The sequence below is a fragment of the Camelina sativa genome, chromosome 12 (assembly GCF_030686135.1).
Source record: "Camelina sativa cultivar CO46 ecotype springtype chromosome 12, ASM3068613v1".
NCBI classification, from domain to species: Eukaryota; Viridiplantae; Streptophyta; class Magnoliopsida; order Brassicales; family Brassicaceae; genus Camelina; species Camelina sativa.
Window position 1 is genome coordinate 2,479,284 of NC_141891.1, and position 22,365 is coordinate 2,501,648.

The window sequence follows — 22,365 nt, forward strand, 5'->3', positions numbered from 1 at the left end:
CTCGTAAATTTTACTCAATCCGTCGTGTTCAAAAATGAAATATTTGTTTTAAAAATGCGTATTGCTGTAGCATAATGTAAAAGCATGCCACGGAAAAAACAAAGAAAGTAAAAGCATGCGTGTATTAAAGCCTTACATTGCGTTCGATCAAATCGTCACATACGCATCGTGACACACCCACCACTCTCGTTTCCAAACCAGTTCCAAGTTTTTGTCGAATGGTCCAATTCCAGACCATTTAAGACTTAATTCTCAAACATTAAACCGAGAACGTGTTTCCGTATTTCTAACGTATCTCATATTGAAATAATCATACTATACTTCAAATTTAAAACTTAGGTTTCACGCTAAATTATGAATACACACAAAAAAATATCAAGCACTTAATAATTAAAGAGAGAGACTGTAACTATTACGGGACTGTTGGTATTGTACGTTTTCGAAAACGCAAAGGAAACAAAGGTTTTTGCATTTGCCTCTTTGCGTAGCTTGTCTTACTCTTACGTACCCCGTACAACTGCTATATCACTTTCCTCCATTGCTCTATTTTTTTTCCCTTGATTATCGACTTATCTTTTTTTTTTTTTTTTTTTTAATTCAGACATATTGGTTCTATTTTAGATTTTTTTTATATTCATATTTTTACATGTATGGTAAAAGTTACATATACACTAAAAATCATATACTAGCTAACCAGTCAATATACAGAAAAGACTTTAAAACACCAAATAAATATATATAGCATTTTAATTCCTTTACTATATTTTCCTTGAGAAAGTCTACGGGACAACATAAAATACAATTGAATAATTTTTGTCTATAGTCCTACCTATTGCAATGATATTCAAATTTTAAATCCGTTACACAGAATACAAAATTCAGTCACCACCAATACTACGCAATATTTACACCAATTTTTGTTGATAAATACTATTTTTAAAAAAATTTGTTCAAAAAAGGATTGTGCATCATTATCAGCTATAACGTCCACATGCAGGCGATAATATAAGCCTTGGCCCTCGCTGTCGCCAATGGGCGTTTGCTATCGGACTTCGGTACGTTCGGATATCACCAACCGCATTCAAAGCCATACATATATATATTACGTTATGGCCTATGAATTGGGTACCAATATATAGTATGTACATTACATTTAGACGTACGTTAGAGATTACGTATATTTACGTACATATAGTATATATGTATTACATAATATACAATACTTGGGTTCGAGTTCCCAGGTTGTATGATATATGGACAACCAAAAAATAGTATATATTTCACCGATGCCTACATATGTAAGGTATCATTGACTGCATTACAGATCCTGCATTGTCGCATATGTTGTAAACACATGGTCCATACTCCATCGTTCCAACTGATTAAATGATATACGAATCTGTCTATATTGTCCACGTCGATAAATGCCCAAATATATAATTAACTCTTTCACAAACCACACATCTACGACATGGATATACATACAAAGAAAGTTCACGATACAAAACCAGTAAATTATAGATTTCGGAGTTAGTGAAAACCACTAAATTGAAACACATTTTGTTGATTTTAAAACGCTGGATTTGTTTTATAAAACAATTTAACTATTACTATGAGAAATTAATGGGATTAAAAAAGTGATACGAAACAAAAAAGGAGAAAAGAGATTAGGGTTAAGAGAGTGGGGGTGGTTTCCCGTGGCCATGCAAAGGTGTCAGCTTCGTGTCACAGTCTACGATGGACACCGACACACGAAACTCATGTGAACTGTTCTTTCTCTTCCCTTTATTTTTCTCTTTGTTTTCTTTTTCACTTTCTCTTCTGTTCTCGAGAAAAATCAACAAAAATGGACAGAAGGCAAAGCATTGTTATTTCCTCTTTTTACAGGAAACATTACTATTATTCTTCATAAAAATAAAAATAGAGAAAAAGGACAATGAGATTCATTTAACAGATAAAGATTTTCACCTTGGACCCAAAGAAAAAAAACAAAAAACAGAAAATATTTTAAAGTTAATTTCCAACAAATTTCTCGTGCAACTTTGACTACGAAACAGGATTCATCATCATGCTCAAGCCTTTTAATTTTCTTCATAGTATATTAATTGCATATATACCTTTCTCCATATGATACAAAATTCGATGTATTCGGATTTTACATTTCTTTGAACTTTGAAGACCAAATATGACTTTTAGCTTTTTTTTCTTTTATTAATCCGTTTAGTCTTAAAACTGATTATAATTAATTGTTTACAAAAGTCGGCCGAGTATAACGTGAAAGACCGCTTTGATACGACATACATGGCACGAATAACAAACTTAGACAAATCAAGCACTTCATATATAAATAAATTGATTGATTTGTTTTCTTCGTCAAATTGACTGATTTAAATCAATGGACCATTTTGGTAACGTATAATAAAAGCTGACCTAGTAGACTTTGTACATGAAAAGAGTTTTCTTTAGGTATAATGATTTTAGTAGTTGTCTTCGAGATGATGGATGGATGGATGGTGAGCTTTATTCGTGCAATAACCGGATGATCGGACAGACGCATTGAATGATTCCCACTTTCCCGGTTTAGTTTTTCCTTTCGGTGTAGACGTAGTAATAATTTAATGGGATTGAAAATATTTAGAAAAGCAGAAGAAGTTGTTGGTAACGTATATAAGTATATCTTTTTCTCTGGACTAGTTCTTGTTTCCAAGAGGGGGCTTAAAGTATCGAGGCCACGACCTGTCACACACAAACACAATATTCCATACTTCTACATAAATTACGTAATCTCTTCTCTTTTTTCTATTTTTTGGTTCCTTATTTATTTTGACTTATCTTCATAGTTCCTCTACTCCCTCATTTCTTTGTCCCACTCCATTAATTCTTAAAATTTTATTTATTTAATTATATAAAAAACAAACCATATGAAAAGGTATTAGAGAAAACTAAACAATGTATCATTTTCATCCATCGTGCACTAACACGGCTGTGTGACTAGGTGTGGACTAGTAATGAGGTAGTGGTTTATAAAGGAAGAATTCTAAAGGTTAACCATACAAGTTGAAATTTTCTTCAAGGGAAAAGAATTGCTTTTTTTCACATCGTTTTTTGGACCACCGTAAAAAAAAAGAAGAAAAAAAAATAGATTCTCCTTCTTTTTGAATTTTTGGAGTGGATTCCACTATATTCTGCACAGTTAAAAGTTAGTAACAATTTAAGTTGAAATTGTAAATCGTTTGGATTCCATTTTCTTCTTTACAATATTAAAATTGTTTTAAATAAAATGTACCCAGTTGAAATATAAAAACTCATACAAGTGTTTTCGATAAAATACACAGTTATCCTAATTTAATTCATCCAACTAATCACCATTTGCTAAATAAAAGATCCATCATATATTAGTATGATTAAGTTTAGTGTTTTAGAGTAAAAGCTGCATCGGAAAAAGATGAACCATAATGGACCGAATGAATATTCAACACAAACTATAATCTTATAATCTTATATATAATGGGCCTTCCCATCAGAGATTTCACTAATAAGGGCCCATTATTATTATTATGGCTCGGCTGAATAGAGTTGGGTGTTTGTTTCTTTTATATTCCTCCTCAGTTGTTCCCAACTAATTGTTAGGCTTCTTAAGTGTATAAAACTCTTTGTAAACCTAACAATATTGGAATGCAGATTTATATGAAACAAATACTGCCCAATGGTTTTTAGCCACATTCAAATTTTGTTGGTTTGGGTGCGACTCTCACAATAATTTATCTGTAGGAAATATGATAAAAAAAAAAAAACTAAAAAAAAAAATGCAATTCATAGTAGTAGTATTGATTTTGTGCAATCTTTTAGATGTATAATTCGTATAACATATACCATGAGTAATGAGTTTCAGTTCTTTTACTAGCTTTGTTAGAGCATGGGCATTGGTTAGGGACCAATTTTGGTCCCCCAAATTTAATAGTATTATTTTGAAAGGTTCTTATTTTAAGTATAAGCATTGGTGTTTATTTGTATTTGGTCCCCTAAATAAAATAATAATATTTTAAAAGTTACAAAAATTAACATTAACATACAAATTAACATAAATTTAACATTAACATTGTTATAACATTAACATTGTTATAACATTAACATTGACATACAAACACCACTATCTGTTTCTACCTGTGCACTAGATGATATTGTTACATTTCATACATGCAGCAATGGGAAGGCCTGATCGAGTTGCTGGGCTCGGAATCAAAGATCTCTGGTGGTCTCGACTTTCTTTACAAGTATTAATCATCTCTCACTCTCTTTGCAAATGACTTGTTTTTTTGGTAAAACTCTGCCCCAACATTATTAATCTCCATATATTGCAGGTATAGAGATTTCAAGAGATCACTGAAGCTAGTCCATGATGGAAAAAGTATAGATGCAGCTCATGAAGCCGTGGAGAGACTTGTATCGGTGTGTAGTACAACATCTCTCTCTTAACTCATTTTTTTCTCCTCTGAGTTATTGGAAATTAATGCCATTTGAATGACTGCAGCTAATGAAGAGCCCTTCTACTCCTCAACGATTCTGGCTTCCTCTTCTGCATGATTCAGTAAAGAAACCAAATCTTGTTTTTCTTTTCTTTTCTTTGATTTTCCAACTAGGAGAAAATGCGCAACTAACAGAGTTTTTGTGTGTGCAGTTGATGTTTGTCCCTTAAGCCTGTACCACGAGATGTAAAGAATCAGAAAAAGTGTGGTATACCTTCTATTAATAAATCCTTGTTGCGTTGCCGGGTCAATCCTCGGTTGCCTTGTATCTATGTTTTGGTAAAAAGGAACGTTAAACTACGGTGCTAGGTAGAGAAACAGATGATGTTTGTTGTGTGCTTTGGAAAAATTCTAACCTGAGGTGTAATCAGTCGTTTTCCATCCACGTTTTCTGGTGCTGACGGGATCAAATGTATGCAATAAACCATTGCAAGACCTGGTTTTTGGGAAAACCTTAAATCTCTTCATCTTTGAGAAACACAGGAAAGCTTCCTCAAGCATTCCTAAATCAATCAAAACACTAAACAAAGCATCAAACACTCCAAAACCAGGAACACACACATTCCTCGTAGATCACAGAAAATCAAAAACATAGCAGTCCGAAGATTCATCAGCCTTCTTAGACAAAACCATCTCTCTAAGGATACTATTAGCATCGTAATACATTCTAGCACAAAACAGAATGTGAGCTACTATACAGTACGATTCTAAGGTGTGCTTAAACCCATCACGGTTCATCGACCATTTGAAGAATTTGAAAGCTAATTTCGGGTCTTCTTTCAATTCAACCAGAACCCAAATCGGAGCTGATGTCAAATCAAGAAGCTTTTCGATTCCGGGATCATCCCACAGATCATTCTGAACAACTTTATGGATCCAATCTCTATCGAAATCGTCGGAATAATAAGTAGAAGCACCACCACCGCTTTTGCTAACGAAAGGGTATCAGATGATATAGAGAAAGCTAGTGAACCAAACGAAAGGGCAAGAGATGAAGGAAGATTGAGAGGGAGAAGATAGAGGGAAACAGAGAGGGGATTGGATTTGAGAGAGAGAAGAGGAGCAAGGGCTTACATGGAGAGGATCGGTTTCGGGAAATCGTCGCCGTCTAGACAGAAGAAAGAAGTCGACAACCTTCTCTCGCGAAATTGTTTTGTTTTAACTCTAGCAAAATTCTACTACTAATCACAATAAACCACGTGTCCAAATGGACGGACGAAAAACGTCCCAAAATAAGAATCGTTGCTTTGATATTAAGCTTTTTTTGATTTATTTAAAATCAGAAAAAACCGAGGGACGATCAAAGTGTACGCCGTTGCACATAGTCTTATCTGGGACATCGTCCCCACAAATTTGAAGTAGATCCGTATTATAGCTGTACCTATCCATGCATAGTAAATTCTTTACCAATTTGGGTTTTGTGTTTTTTTATTAGTACTATAAAATTCTTTCAGGCCTAATTTGTAAAAAGCATTTGATGTCAAGACGAGGAAATATGGGGTTTATTTCTAATATTATGTAAGAGTAAGACGATTTATATCATGTACCAGAATCTTCTATCAACTTGCGTCTAGATTACTTTCAATGCGGATAACGTGAAACCAATTAGGAGTTGTAGATACATACACAGACACATGTTCCCGATTTCCCATTTATATGAATCTTTGTGATGACAAACTCGTTACATCATCAGATATCTCGTTCACATTGTAGTAACTATTAACTTATTAAGTAACAAAAGTAACAACTAACCAACTTAGATATTGTGAATATAATATTACATCTGAAACTCTTATTGAGCTCCCCACCAAGCTTGCTTTTTTTTTTTTTTTTTTAACTTACTATGAACCAAGTGGTTATCTTCATTTATAATACTAAAATTGTGAAACTATAGAAATTATTTTAAAAGAAGATTGAAAATGAGATGTGGTTTTATGATCTGTTGTTAGAAGGAAAAAGTTCGATGTTTTCTTAAATTTTGAAACCATAACAAAAAGATGATGATGAAACATTTATACACTCTTGTTTGTGCATAAACATGTCAAGAGTGGTCCACCATTACGTAACATGAGCAGAGATTCCAACTTCCAATCCGAAAATTTTTCATCACTTATCTAATTGTTTAGTCAGATTTGATATAATTGCGAAAACAGATATATAAATTCAAAACTATTATTTCGTTCAATAGCAAACATGAATTGTATTACAAATGTCCATTTCGTCTATCTGTCAAGTTTAATAATTGCCACACTAGAGTCTAAAGATGCATGTATAACAAAAGCGACCTATATAGAATAAAGTCGTTATATGGAACACACACATAATGTATAATATATATTGGCTTTTCCTGCTGTTCGAGAGTCAAACTCACACACGACTCACTGAAGTTTGATACAAAATATCAGCATATAAAACTAAAATATATGGTCGAAAACTACTTATAGAGTTTGGTAGGTCGAATTTTCAACATTTTAAACTCAATTTTTATGCTGACAATAACAAAACAAAACCATATCATATATCTCAAAAACTTCAAAGGATATATCTAACTCTTATTTTTTCCGCCAAACCAAGAAAAGAAGAAAAATGGGTGTTCTTGATCACGTCTCTGAATATTTCGATTGCTCTCATGGAAGCTCCAGGAGACACAAAAGTCTACAGGTAATTTTAAGCTCAATATCCATTCATATATAGTTACGTTTATCTATAATCAAATCTTTTTTTTAATATAAATAATAAAACATGTTATGGTTGGAAAATATTACTAGACGGTGGATGTGAGGGTTTTGATAGATTGTGAAGGATGCGAGAGGAAAGTGAGGAGAGCCTTAGAAGGAATGAAAGGAGTGAGAGATGTAACCATCGAGGCAAATGCTCAGAAAGTGACAGTAACAGGGTACGTTGAGCCAAACAAAGTGGTGGCTCGGATCATTCACCGGACCGGCAAAAGAGCCGAGCTATATCCTTTCGTTCCTTACGACGTTGTGGCTCATCCTTATGCGTCTGGTGTGTACGATAACAGAGCCCCGAGAGGTTACGTTAGGAACACCGAGTATGATCCACACGTATCACGGCTAGCACGTGCTAGCTCTACTGAGGTTCGTTATACTACGGCGTTTAGCGACGAGAACGCCTCCGCTTGTGTTATTATGTGATTTTATTTCCCTTTTTTGTTGTTGTTCACTTGGATTTGTTTTATTCCGATGTTGATGTTTGTGTATGTTGGTTTCATCGGATGTGTTAAAAGATAAGAACGAGAAAAAAAATGTAATTAAACTGTATGTTCACATGAATTGATTATGTTTGATTTTGATATATGTTAAGTAAACAAACTGATTATAAAATAATTTGTGAGTTAACGGAAAAAACTTACAATTTAATTTGTGAGATAATATGTACAACAAAATTAATGGAAAAGCTACATTGACTTGACTTTATAACAATAGAATATATGAAATTAAAACTATGATGCATGATACAATGGTAAACTGCCCAAATAACTCTGGAAGGGAAGAAAAAGTAATCTTGTCGTACTATAAGAATGAAGAAATTAAGTTCATAGTTTGTTACCCTTTGGGCCTATTAGTTGGGTGAAATTGACTAATAACGAAACGATAATGCAAAATTTGATAGCTTTGCGGTGCTAATTTAATCATTAGACATGCATGATGAAGTGGAAAATTATTAGTTTAGTAGTTGTCACTAATTGTCACAAAGCGTTGGTTTAGATTAGACAAGACAACAATAGCGTGTTCGGTGCTAAACTTTATAAGTGTGGGTTGCAAGTTGGATTTTTCTCTTAAAGCTTTTTTTTTGTCTTTAAAATGTGGATTTGATTGCTCGCATTACGTTGGAGACTTTTGTCTTCATTGATATGCAACAATTCGTACTTTTAATGTCAAACCACTAAACTCTTGATTAAAATTACTAGCTAGATCACAGTGGTTTTCACGATAATCATTAGTTTAAAAACCCAACATTTAAGTTTTTTTATATGTAAATAAGTATTAGGAAACTAGGAAATGGAGTGGAGCCTTAGTGGGCCTATCAGCCTATAAAAGCCCAATACTATTTCAATTTTCAGCCTTTCAGCTATAATAACTGGTACTTTCATAAGAGAGCTCGTCCCTACATTACTGAAACACAATGTCTGCTGTTTTGTATATAACTAAACGGCACAACGTTTACTTCTTTAAAACTGAAACAGCATTTTGAGCTATTTCATAACCCGCCTCCATCTCTCTCCCTCCATCTCTCTACCTCTTTTTAGGCGGGAAAAAGTGTACCAGAAAAAAAAAACCTCAAGAGGAGAGAAGAAGAACAACGAATCGAGAGAGAGATTATGGCGGCAGAAGAGGGTAAAGAAGAACCGGGAATGGATCAGGTAGAAGAAGACTTCTCTATTTGGAAAAGGAACACACCATTTCTCTACGACCTTATGATCTCTCATCCGCTCGAATGGCCATCTCTAACTCTTCATTGGGTTCCTTCTAATCCGATTCCGTATGCGAAAGATCCTTCCTTTGCCGTCCATAAGCTTATACTCGGCACCCATACCTCTGGTGGTGCCCAGGATTTTCTAATGGTCGCTGACGTCGTTATCCCGACACCTGACGCTGAACCAGGATTAGGCGGACGAGATCAAGATCCTATCGTCCCTAAGGTATTTGACTCCTCCTGGAGGATTCTTCACTTTTTTTTTTATGTGTTGTATTTAGTGCACACCAAGTGTTCGACGAAATTACTAGATTAGAGTGAGGATGGAATCAATAGCTCAGAACAGATCATTACTATTAGAGACTGATGTTATTGAGAAGCTATCTTTTTCAGGTGGAGATAAAGCAGAAGATACGTGTTGATGGAGAAGTGAACAGAGCTCGGTGTATGCCACAAAAGCCAACTCTTGTGGGTGCTAAAACGAGTGGGTCTGAGGTGTTACTCTTTGATTACGCCAGACTCTGTGCAAAGCCTCAGACTAGTGAGTGTGATCCTGATCTCAGGCTAATGGGACATGAAGATGAAGGTTATGGGTTGGCTTGGAGCTCCTTCAAGGAAGGTTATCTTTTGAGTGGCTCACAAGATCGGAAAATCTGCCTCTGGGATGTTTCAGCTACTGCCGATGATAAGGTTTTGAACCCTATGCATGTGTATGAGGTAAGTTGAGAGTAACTTTGTTTTTTGTTTTTTTCCTGGATGATCACAGAGGATATGGGATTGTTGCATCTGATTTTGTCCCTGTGGCATTGTTTTAGGGACATCAAAGCATCATCGAAGATGTAGCATGGCACATGAAGAATGAGAACATATTCGGTTCTGCGGGTGGTGATTGTCAACTGGTGATATGGGACTTACGGACAAACCAAATGCAACACCAAGTCAAAGTTCACGAGAGAGAGGTATAAACCATCTTATAACTTTCTACCTCGCTCTTATATCTAATCTGCGAATCAGAGGATAATTATTATGTAACCGAGGTTTGTGTAGATATTTTGAAGTTATGAGTGGAGAATTTCTCAGACATGCCAGCTTGGCTGTGTAGACCCTGAACAGACTCTTCAATTGACATTCTCCGTGACCATTCTTCACTATTTTGTGTGTTTGCAGATAAACTATCTTGCTTTCAATCCCTTTAATGAATGGGTATTAGCCACAGCCTCCTCAGATTCGACTGTCGCCTTGTTTGACCTTCGCAAGCTTACTGCACCATTACATGTTCTGAGCAGACACGAGTATGCCTCTCTCACAGTTTCTCACTTTCTTAACAGCGTCTATATGCTTCTTCTAAATTTATTGAATCAAATGTTAAGAACTGAGGATTGGGAGGGCTTTGTTACAGGGGAGAAGTTTTCCAAGTGGAGTGGGATCCCAATCATGAAACAGTGCTTGCATCTTCTGGTGAGGACCGAAGACTCATGGTCTGGGATATCAACAGGTACATAATCAATATTCAATATTTCTCTTATTTTTTTGATTCAAGATTGAAGTTGGATTAGTTAAAAAAGCTGGGTGGATTGTTCAGGGTCGGGGATGAGCAGCTTGAAATAGAGTTGGATGCAGAAGATGGTCCACCTGAGCTGCTCTTCTCTCATGGAGGCCACAAGGCCAAGATATCAGACTTTGCCTGGAACAAAGACGAGCCTTTGGTCATCTCAAGTGTAGCTGAAGACAACAGTCTTCAAGTCTGGCAAATGGCGGAAAGCATCTACCGCGAAGATGATGAGGATGATGATGAAGAAGGCAACCAAAATGCACAATGAAAACCAGAAATGATTATTAAGTCTTTTGGTTGATGATGGTAACTGTTGTTGTTAACGTGGTTGAGCCAATATATATATTAAACAAGTTTGGTGTATGCACTACCCTAAGTACGAAATAATTGTTTTTCCAGGACATATGCTATGATTCTTGAGATTTACAATAAACTACAGCCTGATTCTGGGATTAGATCAAATAAAAGTTAAAACTATAAATCCCATAGAAGTCAACAAAAGGGTTTGCTAAGCAACTTGGGATCACAATTGTAAAAACATTGCAATGTTACAGTTAGGCTAGAACAGAGACACTGAGACAGCCACCTCAAGCTCGAAGTACAAAAACATTCTGCTTCATGGGCATACCTTGTTCTTCACCAAACAACATGATGCTTAACGGGAAATCGAAATCCTGCCTTTACTACCAAACCTGGGTACTATTCAATAAGATTCAAGAATCCTCAAGTATAGTTGTTCTCTTTAAAGCATATAAGGTAGGAGATCTCAGGAAGTGAATCTTTTATAACTCACCTGTCCAGAGATCTCACTCGGGCCATAAAGACACTCACTCCCCACCAACTCCTTAAAGCTGTAATTCAGCAGTTTAATAAAACTTCATGCATCTCATCAACAACTTCTGTAGCCAAACAACTGCTACTTGCCATGCACAGAGCCAATATTCAATCAACTTCTTCGACACAAGCTTAAGAAGAAGCAACTCAAGTATGGAAACAAATGGCAGGAGCACACAAAATATTTGAGTTTGTATTAACAATATCATCCTTCTAGTTCGGCAAGCTCAACAAGGAAATACAATGGTAGGTAAACAGAGTCAGAGAACAAAAAAACAAAAATGAGAACACAAAGGAACCTGTGAGAACACAAAGGAACCTGAGCGGAGCTGATGCTGCAGCTAAACTCTATAACTTATTTGGAATACAATATCTATGCTGGTGGAAATAGATGGTACAAGCTTGATGGTACTTCAAACAGCTCTTGATGCGCGATGTCCACCTAAACAATGAGAAAAAAACATAAGTGAGTTCATACCAATTCTATGAAACAAACTAAAGGAGAACATCAAGAATCTGCTTCACGTTACATAAAACATACAAGGCTAGAGTTGACCAATAATCAGAGTAAGTAAAATAACCTCCGGATTTCCACAGTTACCCCTAAAATCAAAACGATTTAAATAGAAAACTGGAAGGTATAAAAGTGCCACCTTTTCTCTTATTCGAGACAGGTGCATTGGCATTGTTGAATGATCCGTTTACATTCCCACCTAAGTTCTGATTAGCCAAGCATTGTAGCTGATCAAAATCACAACCACCCAGCCCTTGGTCATTGATAGATGCACCTTCTTGGTTATTCCCTCCAAACCCATTCTGAGGGCAGTAAACTTCATCATCGCATTGTACATTACACGGATTCATCATGTGGGAGAAAGAGGGAATATTAGGCTTCTGATAAGGAAAAGATCCAATCTCCCCATCAATCCTTCCTCTTAAATCAACAAGCAAACACTTAAGCCTTGAGACCTCAGCTTCCAAGGTAGCCTGATTTTGCAACCTCTTCACCAGCTGCTGATTGACCGCCCTAAGCCTTGCCACCTCGTCCTCCAAGGAAGCAGCTTTAGCCTTCTTCTTCTCTCTATACTTCCTAACAGCTTCTCGGTTCCCCAAAGGTCTCTTCTCACCCTTTTTCCCACAAGACTCAGCTGTATCATCAGTGGAAACTTTCTCATCGCTCTCATCAGGAAGAATCTTGGTGTGGACATGGAAACACGTGTGAGTATGGGTATTCTCTGGTCCCGTGGGGTTACAGGTGTGAGTGTGGGTACAAGCAGCATTAGTAGTAGTAGTATCCATCAAAAGCCCATCAAAGAAACTATCCATCGAACAGTTGCTAGGTGGTAACTCACCCATATCCGAACTCGAAAACACTTCCTGATTCGAGAATTCAAGCTCACCGTCCTCCATTACTAAAACAAACCCACCCACCACAAAACAAAATCAACCTTTTCTCTTTAATTGACCTCACCAACACACAAAAAAAAATCGATACTTTCCCAAAATCAAATCTCGAGCTCGTGAATCAATAAAAATCCCTAATTTCACAGCAATTCGAGCAATTCAGCTACAGAGGATACTCAAATTCTGCTAGATTCAAACACCCGATCCTCTAATTGAGGATAAAGCCCGTACCTTTACGCCGAAGCTGACTAAGCGGGATCGAAGCAAAACCCTAAAGATCGAATTTTTTTGTTTGTGTTTAAGAAGAGTGATGGAATAAGGGAGAGCTCGAGTTTTAATAATAGAGTCGAAAAAGAGGTGAAAGGAAGAAGGACGAAGACGTATGGTTTATAAAGAAGAAGAAGACGCACAAAACAGATGGCATCGTTTCGGTGGCCGGAGAAAAGACATGGACGTACGATAACGATTTCGAGTTGCACAGATTCCTTTTTTTTTTTTAAATTATTAACCCAAAATTAATTTTAATTTCGAACGTGATTGGAGCTCAGCATCTTTTTTATATTAATTAATTTTATAATTAAGAAGACTCAAAACTTTGTATTATCATCATACTAATATAAGACTAATAATATGGGATGTACCAACAAGTTACATGAGAAAACAAAACAAAACTAAATAAATTAAGAGCATTGACTTGAAAAAGAAACAATAATTTCTCAAGTACGGACGTTTATTTGTTTTTTCTCATTTTTGTTTCTTTTATTTAGTCTTGTCCAATTTCAGAACTTGGTCTTTGCTGGCTATTTATAAAAAAAAATTATACACATGACACAACTAATTTTCACCAATCATGTTCTTATTTTAGAAAATCAAAGCCAAATTTCTACAAATACAGCTAAAAAACCTAGAGCTATATAACTGGTACCAATTTATCTTCGTTATATTTTTGCTTTTCTTTTTCTTTTTGTCTACCAAAACACAAATATTTTGAGACATCGACCAAAAAAAATGTAGAAACCCGTAAAAGTATATTAGCCTTGGACGTTTATAATATGTGTTTTTTTTTTTTCTCAAAACGGAATACTAATTATTGGCAAGAAGAAGTTGAATATTTTTATTATTAGTTAATTTATATTCTCTAGATATTGTAAAATTCCAAATATGTTATTGTTGTAAATTCATATGATTATAAGACAACTAGGTTCCACGTCGTTATAAGAAAACAAATACATCTTTTGTGGTTTTAAAAAATCAAATAGATTTTTTTTTTTATCACCAGACACCAGATCTACTTTATTTTTTTCTTGATTGAAAAAAAATAAAAATTTGATCGTATAATCAATAATAATCACCATCTACTACTATTATCAACTTGTTATCTTTTCTCTCTTTTGGAAAGCTTGTATTACTTAAATAGTTGATTGATGTAAACATCAGTGATCGTGAAAGATGTAGCTTTCTTTTAGGGTTTGTACTTTATATATTTTTAAAATTATATAAAAAAGGTTTAATGCAACAATTCTATTTCTTTTGGCTAGTGGGAGTACTTAAATCATTTATATATATTTATTCGATATTCTCTATGTTTTTTGGTTTCTTCCTCCGTTTTTAACCATTAACTCGTTCTTTGTTACCAAATGGGTACATGATGATCATTTCAGATCTGTTTAAAGCCTCTTTAAGTTATAGATATATATAGATAGATTTGTGAAAAGGACCTTCATACTACTGCACATCAGAAATTCAGAATGTAATGATTCCACATATCGAATAATATTCAGGTTTATCGATTTTTTTCTCAATGGTTTTGTCTAATCTGATTCTATTGGTTATCTCTACATGAGGTATAATTTCACTAGCTAAACATAATATTAGGATTATAACGACTAAGTTTACATTTATATACAAACTGTTTAGATTATATACAAATTGTAGACTACATTCATATTAAATAATGTGGAAGCATTTGGAAAAAAAAATATCATTAACCATACTAGAAAAAGAAAAAGAAAAATCCTCTTGAACCTATAAACACTATTGTTTTACAATTTGTTCTAAACTCCTATATAGACGACGCTTAAATGTAAATGTTAGGCGACAGTAAGATGCTCTAAATTCATGAAATACAGAGGTCTCTCTAGCTAGGAGGATTGGAAAGAAACTAGCCAAGATGCTCAAATCGAATTATGTGTACGTGTCAATTTCACTTTTGTAGACCATTCTCCTCTTATTTGACTTTAAATATCCCGATTCTAGTTAATAACATATCAAATAATATCCTAATTATACTAACCATTATAGTCCACAACATTACCATTATTTTGTTTTTTAAATTTTATGCAGACTCGTAAGCGCCAAATAAGTTAGCATAAACTAGTTAACGTATACATGAAAGCTAATGAATATAGTTACAAATAATACGATATGTTATGAAAGTCCAAACAAATGACATAATCTCTTTTCAATACGATTCATGAAATGGTCACTTTAAAAGATTTTAAGCAATCTGAATTCGAATACGGACAAATATATATAGACAGAATGTGGCATGTCTCAAGGCATCATTTAGAAAGAAAAAAAAAAAAAAAACAGATTTTTTTAGAGAAATTAAGTTTGCTTCAAGAAGAGTTGTATATATAGAATATTTGAATAAAATCAAACATAGTTCCTTATAAAGTTAGTATTCCGTCCTATTTATTTAGTAACATGTCCATAAATAAATTCTTTTAAGTTGGTTTTTTTTAAACAGAATTTTTTAATTTTTGATGTTAATTTAGGGAAACAAATAAATAAGCTTGTATCAAATTAATTTTGTGCATATATAAAAACAAACGTTTTTATATATGCATAATTGATGATGAAAATGTCATAAAATTATACTATTTTTACTTTTATATGTTAGTTGTGTAAGTAACTAAAATATTGTAAAATCACTTTCGCAACTACAATTTGGCCAACGTTTTTTATTTGTTCATATTTTCTTAGTTTAGTGTTGCCTTAATCAATTCCCTTTTTTAATATATATAGACACGTCAACAGATTCTCCTGGTCGTTGGTGTAATGATAAGTTGAAGTTTTCTTTCCCGTATATATCATCTGTTTTGACTAACATAATTAATCTCTTCAAATGAAATACTTTTTTTCATATGTCATTATCGTAATACCATCGCAGTACTATAATGGGAGTTGATGATTGATTTTTAATATATATATATATATATATATATGTATATACAGTGAAACCTCTATAAATTAATAAAGTCGGGACCATAAAATTTTATTAATTTATAGAGGTTTTAATTTATCGATAAATTAATAAATAATTACTAATTTATAGAGAGACTTTCCTAATTTGGTTAAAAAATATTAAAATAAGATTTAATCTTTGTAAATAATATTTTTATAAAATCAATTACAATGAAAATAACAGTTATTCATGTTTTGAAGATAACACTCAAAGATTTTTATATAGTAAAAATATTAAAAATTAACTCTAAAAAAAATTAATGTGTAGATATATACATAAATTTAGATAATTTTATATAATTATTAATTTATATTATTGATAGGACCATATATTTATAAAGGAGTTTAAAAAAGTTATTATTTTATTATATTATCGAATAATGTCCAAAATTACATTAGTCCCAACTTGGAACCGCAGAAATTTTTTAATTTATAGAGATTATTAATTTATCGAGTATTAATTTATAGAGGTTCTACTGTATAATTTCCATATATTATATAGCTAACTGACAAAGAGCAAAAGTGGTAAATCATATAAACACGTCATTTTCAAGATAGTCTAATGGTTCTACTAACAATTTGGTTCCAAAATAAGGAAGAAGACACAATTTCGGATTTAAAACAATTTGGTGATATTAAGATCTGAACAATCGTAGCAGAACACATTATAGTGCTATTTGCTAAAAGATAAAAACGGGTTCTAATTTAAGAAAGCTGTGTCTTCGGTTAGCTTTGAGACATGTCATTATGATATACAACGATCTCAAGATTAACCCTTAGTCTATAGGGTCAAATTTGAATTGGTACGTGCATCCCACAATCGGATTTTGACATTTACATAACATTGATATCGAGAATAATTAATACCTCTTGGGAATGTTTTTTTTCGCTACCTATTTTAACAATCATCATCTCAGTTGTTATTTCTCAAATAACAAAGAGTTATCAACTAAACTAAGGAAACTAAGAAACAAAACCCTAACTAAAAGCAGAGTGCCTTAAGTTTGAAGCTCCCTAGATGAACACGAAGAAGAGAAAAGGCTGTTGTTACTTCTCTCCATGCTGCTGATTGATGCAGATTCGTCGTCTTCCACCTCAAGCATCGCAACGCTGAAGTGTAGTTCCACGCTTGAATCCGGGTAAACCTCGTCATCGAAGCAATCTTCAATTTCGTCTTCTTCCATTATCCATTTTCCCACTTCGTTTTCATCTCGTAGTAGCCTCAGTATCTGAAGAAGCAATAAAGTTTAATTAGTTCTTGACAAGGGACTTAATTACTTTTTTCTTTTAAGAAGGAGTCAAAATTTTACTTGTTTAATATTGGGACGATGTGTGGCGGATCTTGTGAGGCAATGTGAAGCAGCAAGTACCATTCTTTGAAACTGAGACTCGTCGAATATATCTGTTACTTCTGGATCCAACAGCCCTTTTAAATTTCCATTCTCAATCAACGGTTTTGCCTGCGTTCCAAGGAAGTATCTCTTTAGGGTTTTATTAAAGTGTTTCTTACGTTACAAGTAACCAGCGCAAAAAGAAAAAAAAACCTACCCACATGACCAAACTCTCTTGTCCTCTAGGATTCTGAGGCGAAATAGGATTTCTTCCTGATATGAGCTCAAGCAGAACCACTCCAAAGGCGTAAACGTCAACTTTATCACTGACTTTCCCGTACATGAAATACTCCGGTGCAAGGTATCCAAAAGTGCCCACCACGTCAGTTTGTATCGAATATTGAGAAGATGTTGTAGGTCTCCACATCGACAATCCAAAATCTGACAGCTATTCCTCAAAATCATAGCTATTAATTATGAGTCCATGAAGACAATTAAGCAAAAGAAATCAAAGTGATCAGAAGCTTTCATTACCTGAGGTTGGAGCTCATCTGTGAGAATAACATTGGAAGTTTTGACATCTCTGTGAATCACTGGCTTAGGACACCGGTTATGAAGATAATCTATTGCTTCCGCCAAACCGATAGCTATCTTGAACCTCTCTTTCCATGATAATACATGCTTTCCCTTTTGCTTACCTGCAAAATCAAGCGTCATCATCACACTTTATACCAAATCAATCAGAATCTTTAATATACGTGTGTGTGAAGTTTGAGAGTGGTGTGTTACCGTGAAGGGTTTCCTCTAAACTTCCAATGGTTGAAAGATTGTAAACGGAGATCAGATCATTGTTTTGGACACAAACACCAAGTAACGGTGAGACGTTTTGGTGACTCAAAGAAGAGATGATGTTGATCTCATGAACAAAATCTTTCATAGCTTCTTTAGATGATGATTTCAAGATTTTCACAGCGATGCCTTTTCCATTTTCAAGAACCCCTCTGTACACTTTGCTGCATCCTCCCTTCCCAATCATATTATCTGTCATGTAAAGTCAAAGATCAATATACAAACTCATCACGAGGAGAAGCAGAGGAATAAAACAGAGTATACCTTGAGAGAAATTTGATGTTGATTTCTTAAGAACATTGTAGTTGAACCATTTGTTGTTGTCTCTCAATATGTCCTTGACTTGTTTCTTGATAGAGATTGTCTCATAGTTAAGATTCTGCTGATGATGATTTGGAAACCGTTCAGGTAAGCTCATGACCCAGTTGACCACTGAGACTTTTCTCGTGTGCCATTTGTGAACTTGTGGTGTCCCTAAAGTTGCACTTTTAAGAAAAGGCCAACCTGGTTTATCATCTAATATTATATCTATCGATGGAAGTGAAATCGATCTTTTCCTCTTTTCTTCATCCATCATACTTGCATAAGTTGCATTCACTATTAGAAAGTTGAGAGCTTGGCCTCAAAACTAGAATTATAAGCTGACGTATTAACACCAAAGCCAATGCTCTTGGAATTAGGTAGTGATGGCCAAGACTTCAGCCGTTGGAAGCAATTGTTTCGCACAGAACTTAGCAGTTGATGTTCAACAAATCCTGAAACCTGAATATGTGGTTAGGTTACATAAAAATTTAAAGAAACAAAAACAGTTTTTATCTTCAAATATTTTTCTCACCTTATATAGCCTTCTTCGAAATTTGATTCCAACTAGAATAACCTTGTGAACCGAACTTTCTTGTAAAGCCTCTCCTATAAGCTTAATCTGTGGGAGCTAAATGCTCTTTTTATCTACTAAAAACAGAGGAATCAAACAAACAAAAAACTCCATTAGAACAAGTAATTTGTTGATGACTTCAAGAAAAAAACAAAACTTAAGGGGGTGGTATTGGATTTTTATTTATAAAGATTTTTAAAGAGTTGAACAAAATCATTAAAAGTGAATAAGTGAAAGATTGTTAAAGATTGCTAGAGAGTTTTGTTGATTAGTTTTCTAAAATCTTGTAAACTGTTCCAAACAATCTCTGTATTTTTGTAATACTTTCCATGACTTTATTTTGTAAAGAAAGTGTCTAAAATCATGAACCAATAATACAATAATTGAATTAATTAACAATCCTATATTCTTTTATTTTAATTGAATAGCACAAAAATTTTAATGACTTTATAAAAATCTGAATCCAATAATCCAGATTTGTTAAGATTTTAAATGACTTTTTACAAATCACAAACTAATAACACTAAACTTAAACAAATTTTAACAAAATCTTGATATAATAATAACAAATTCTACATAACATTTAAAGTCTTTAAAAGTTTATTGAAATCTCAAACCAATAACCCCACTTATTTGTTTATTTAGCCATTTATGTCAATTATGGAGAAAAAAAATGTGGTTCTTTAAAATATAAATTAAGTGTTACCAAAACTCGTTGTAAATTTGTTAGTTAATTAAATCGACATAAGAATCGAAATCTGCCACCATGCATGTATACCATCAGCATTTTGTAATTGTACCTACTACGACTAAAAACAAGATTGACTATACAATTAACAAAATAAAAATAAAATAAAAATCTTACAAATTAAAGATTATTCTCCGACGCAAATGTTGATCTTCTTCTATCTGGAAATCATAGAAAGATGATTGAATCAATTAACCGATCGGATCAAGAAAGTGTCGGCGAGAAAGAGAGAGAGAGAGAGTGTGTGTGTGTGTGTTTTTGGGGAAGACAAGAGAGTGAGAGTTAACACAACAGAGAGATGCATACATTGACCAGTTTTGTTTTTACAGATTTTATTATTTTTATTATGTTAAGTAACTTAGGGGAAACCGGCAAATATTAGCGGGAAACCCTCGGTAACCGGTGAGTCAAAGGGGAATTGTGAGTGAGTGACTACCGGCTATTGCGGGTTATACGTAACAAACACGCCTCGACTCAAACAAGGCTGCCTCCTACGTACGGCAATGGCTCTTGAGAATTAAATGAGCAAGAAGAGTCCGTGCACTCTACGCACTTTTCTTTTCCTTTTTAATTGAAGCATAACAAGAATTTGGAAATCTCTTACTATATGTTTTATCTGTTTTTACTATTTATTAAGTAGGCAACTAAGAAACGTAAATGATGTTTAAAGGATAATGTAATGTATGAGATGATTTGTGGAAGAGAATGAGATGACTCATATATAGTCATATGCATGTTAATTGTTAAGTATATTAGGTAAGCTGTTTGGATTATTTTTATCCTAAAAACTTTAATCTCTGTTAATCACTCTGAACAGCTCGTCCTCGAAAATTTTCTTTATTTTATGGTTATATTGTTTTTGAGCGGCCAAGTAAAAGAACACACTAGACGACAAATCATCAACTATAGACTAATAGTATTTAAAGCAGAATATTATTCAAAACAAAATGATAACAGTGGATTTTGGAAAACAGTGTTACAAAGATTTTGGCTCGACTTGAGTGATTGCTTAGGTAGATATTCTTATCACTGTGTGTTTGTGATATTGACGTCATAAAACCAAGTTAATGCAATGTGCATGTGTCCAATTATTGAATCAAGATCAGATAACTAAATGCTTCGTACTCGTGCCTATAGACTATATAGGCTATGAATCATATGCTATCAATCATTATCAAGTAATCTTTAAAGTTAAGAAGAATATTAAAAGCCATTTTTTTCTCTACAGTTTTTACCTGTAAGGAGTTTTATTGTGACAGTCTGTCTATATGAGATTTAAAAAATACTAATATTCTCAAAAACAGTTGACATTATGATTCATATGATATCAATCACATATTATATCATAAATCAAGCTACCGACGCCTAGATATGGATTTATAGTAATTTCCTAGATTTGGTATTGTAACATTCATAACACATAATTAGAATAATATGGATACAATGTTCTTAACATCGGTCTCTACAGTCGCCTAGATATGATCTAAGATTCTATGTCGTCCATTCATTAACGAATCTTTCAGAAATAATTACTAGTTAAGTACTAGATCTTCTGTATTAGAAAACTTGATAGTTCTAGTTCATATATTTCAAAAAAAAAAATGTATCGACTAAATTATCGAGCATGTGGGATTTTATGCTTTCCATAAGAATGAATGATGCAAATTCTATTTTGACTACACAAGAAATATTGTTATTTATCAACTATATATTACGTTACCAATTATATTCGATGTATATTGTGTTTGGATGTAATAATACACTATAATGTTAAAAGAAGGCTACGAAGTATCATCACGTTTTATATTACAAACTCAATTTTAGTTTGTGTCATTGTATGTACCATCGACGAAAGCTGGTACGTAGGAAAACATATTATAGTCTCTATTGTGATTAAAAGGCTTATAATTAGGTGAATATTAGTTCACTAAACGTCCTGACACTGACACATAGCAAATTATTTTAATTAATTTGGTATTTGTGTGAACCGAATAAGTCGAGGGGGCAGTTATAGCAAAGAAAGAGATTGATTAACAAACGAGATTCGTTTGGTAAAGACAAGCCAAGCCTAAGCTCATATCTATGATGATAAATCGAATAAGTTAACTCAATAATTATATCTCCCATGGCGAAAACGTCTAGTCAATAATATGATATTTATCAAGGATTTCATGAAAATTAAATGTTAATATTTTTACAAGTCTTACTAATAAAATAACATTTCTAATAATATATTTGTTGCAAGAGAAGGCGTTTTAATGATTCGCAAACCTTAGAAATAGTGAGTGCCGTGCCTCATTGGTCTTAAAGTATGTCCCAACAGATGTTTCTAAGGATGTTAATGTTAGAGGGAAACACTTTGGTTCTGAAATCATCAATACCCAAGATCAAAGTTGGTGAATGTAAAGGAGGAGACTTGCATATTGGTATTGTCAAAGTACCTTTGGAACATTCTTGGCTTAGTCTTGGCTTGATTGAACCAGCAAATGCTATGCAATTCGATGAAATCGAACTTACAGACTTGCTCTGTTTGGAAAATAAGAGTTTTGAACAAGAATTGGCAA

At 33.7% G+C, this 22,365-nt stretch overlaps 4 protein-coding genes across 12 annotated transcripts; 2 read left to right on the forward strand and 2 right to left on the reverse strand.

Annotated features, from left to right (window-relative positions):
• Positions 1-6,715: 6,715 nt before the first annotated feature.
• LOC104729708 (heavy metal-associated isoprenylated plant protein 25) lies at positions 6,716-7,841 on the forward strand. The gene is made up of 2 exons (XM_010448701.3): positions 6,716-7,187; positions 7,295-7,841. Exons 1-2 carry the CDS (start codon positions 7,113-7,115, stop codon positions 7,679-7,681), a joined length of 462 nt encoding a protein of 153 aa, XP_010447003.1. The 5' UTR covers positions 6,716-7,112; the 3' UTR covers positions 7,682-7,841.
• Positions 7,842-8,650: 809 nt separating this feature from the next.
• Positions 8,651-10,918, forward strand: LOC104729710 (WD-40 repeat-containing protein MSI3). Its single transcript, XM_010448702.3, has 6 exons — positions 8,651-9,189; positions 9,357-9,680; positions 9,779-9,922; positions 10,131-10,255; positions 10,363-10,458; positions 10,546-10,918. Exons 1-6 carry the CDS (start codon positions 8,869-8,871, stop codon positions 10,781-10,783), a joined length of 1,248 nt encoding a protein of 415 aa, XP_010447004.1. The 5' UTR covers positions 8,651-8,868; the 3' UTR covers positions 10,784-10,918.
• A 601-nt stretch (positions 10,919-11,519) lies between these two features.
• On the reverse strand, positions 11,520-13,355 carry LOC104729711 (basic leucine zipper 19-like). The gene is made up of 2 exons (XM_010448703.2): positions 12,003-13,355; positions 11,520-11,791 (listed from the first exon to the last, which is right to left on the reverse strand). The coding sequence occupies exons 1-2, from the start codon at positions 12,757-12,759 to the stop codon at positions 11,763-11,765; spliced, it is 786 nt and encodes a 261-aa protein (XP_010447005.1). The 5' UTR covers positions 12,760-13,355; the 3' UTR covers positions 11,520-11,762.
• A 3,469-nt stretch (positions 13,356-16,824) lies between these two features.
• LOC104729713 (protein kinase STUNTED-like) lies at positions 16,825-20,147 on the reverse strand. 9 transcript variants are annotated; one of them, XR_015574959.1, is made up of 8 exons: positions 19,919-20,114; positions 19,015-19,130; positions 18,444-18,941; positions 18,120-18,371; positions 17,865-18,028; positions 17,552-17,778; positions 17,310-17,459; positions 16,825-17,228 (listed from the first exon to the last, which is right to left on the reverse strand). XR_015574959.1 is itself a non-coding variant. In XM_010448704.3 (8 exons), the coding sequence occupies exons 3-8, from the start codon at positions 18,754-18,756 to the stop codon at positions 16,998-17,000; spliced, it is 1,341 nt and encodes a 446-aa protein (XP_010447006.1). In that variant the 5' UTR covers positions 18,757-18,941; positions 19,015-19,130; positions 19,919-20,147; the 3' UTR covers positions 16,825-16,997. The 9 variants fall into 9 exon arrangements, 4 of the variants coding, with proteins under 4 accessions (XP_010447006.1, XP_010447008.1, XP_087335270.1 ...); XR_015574962.1 differs by having other exon boundaries at positions 17,552-17,797; XR_015574961.1 differs by having other exon boundaries at positions 17,548-17,797.
• Between the last annotated feature and the right edge of the window lie 2,218 nt (positions 20,148-22,365).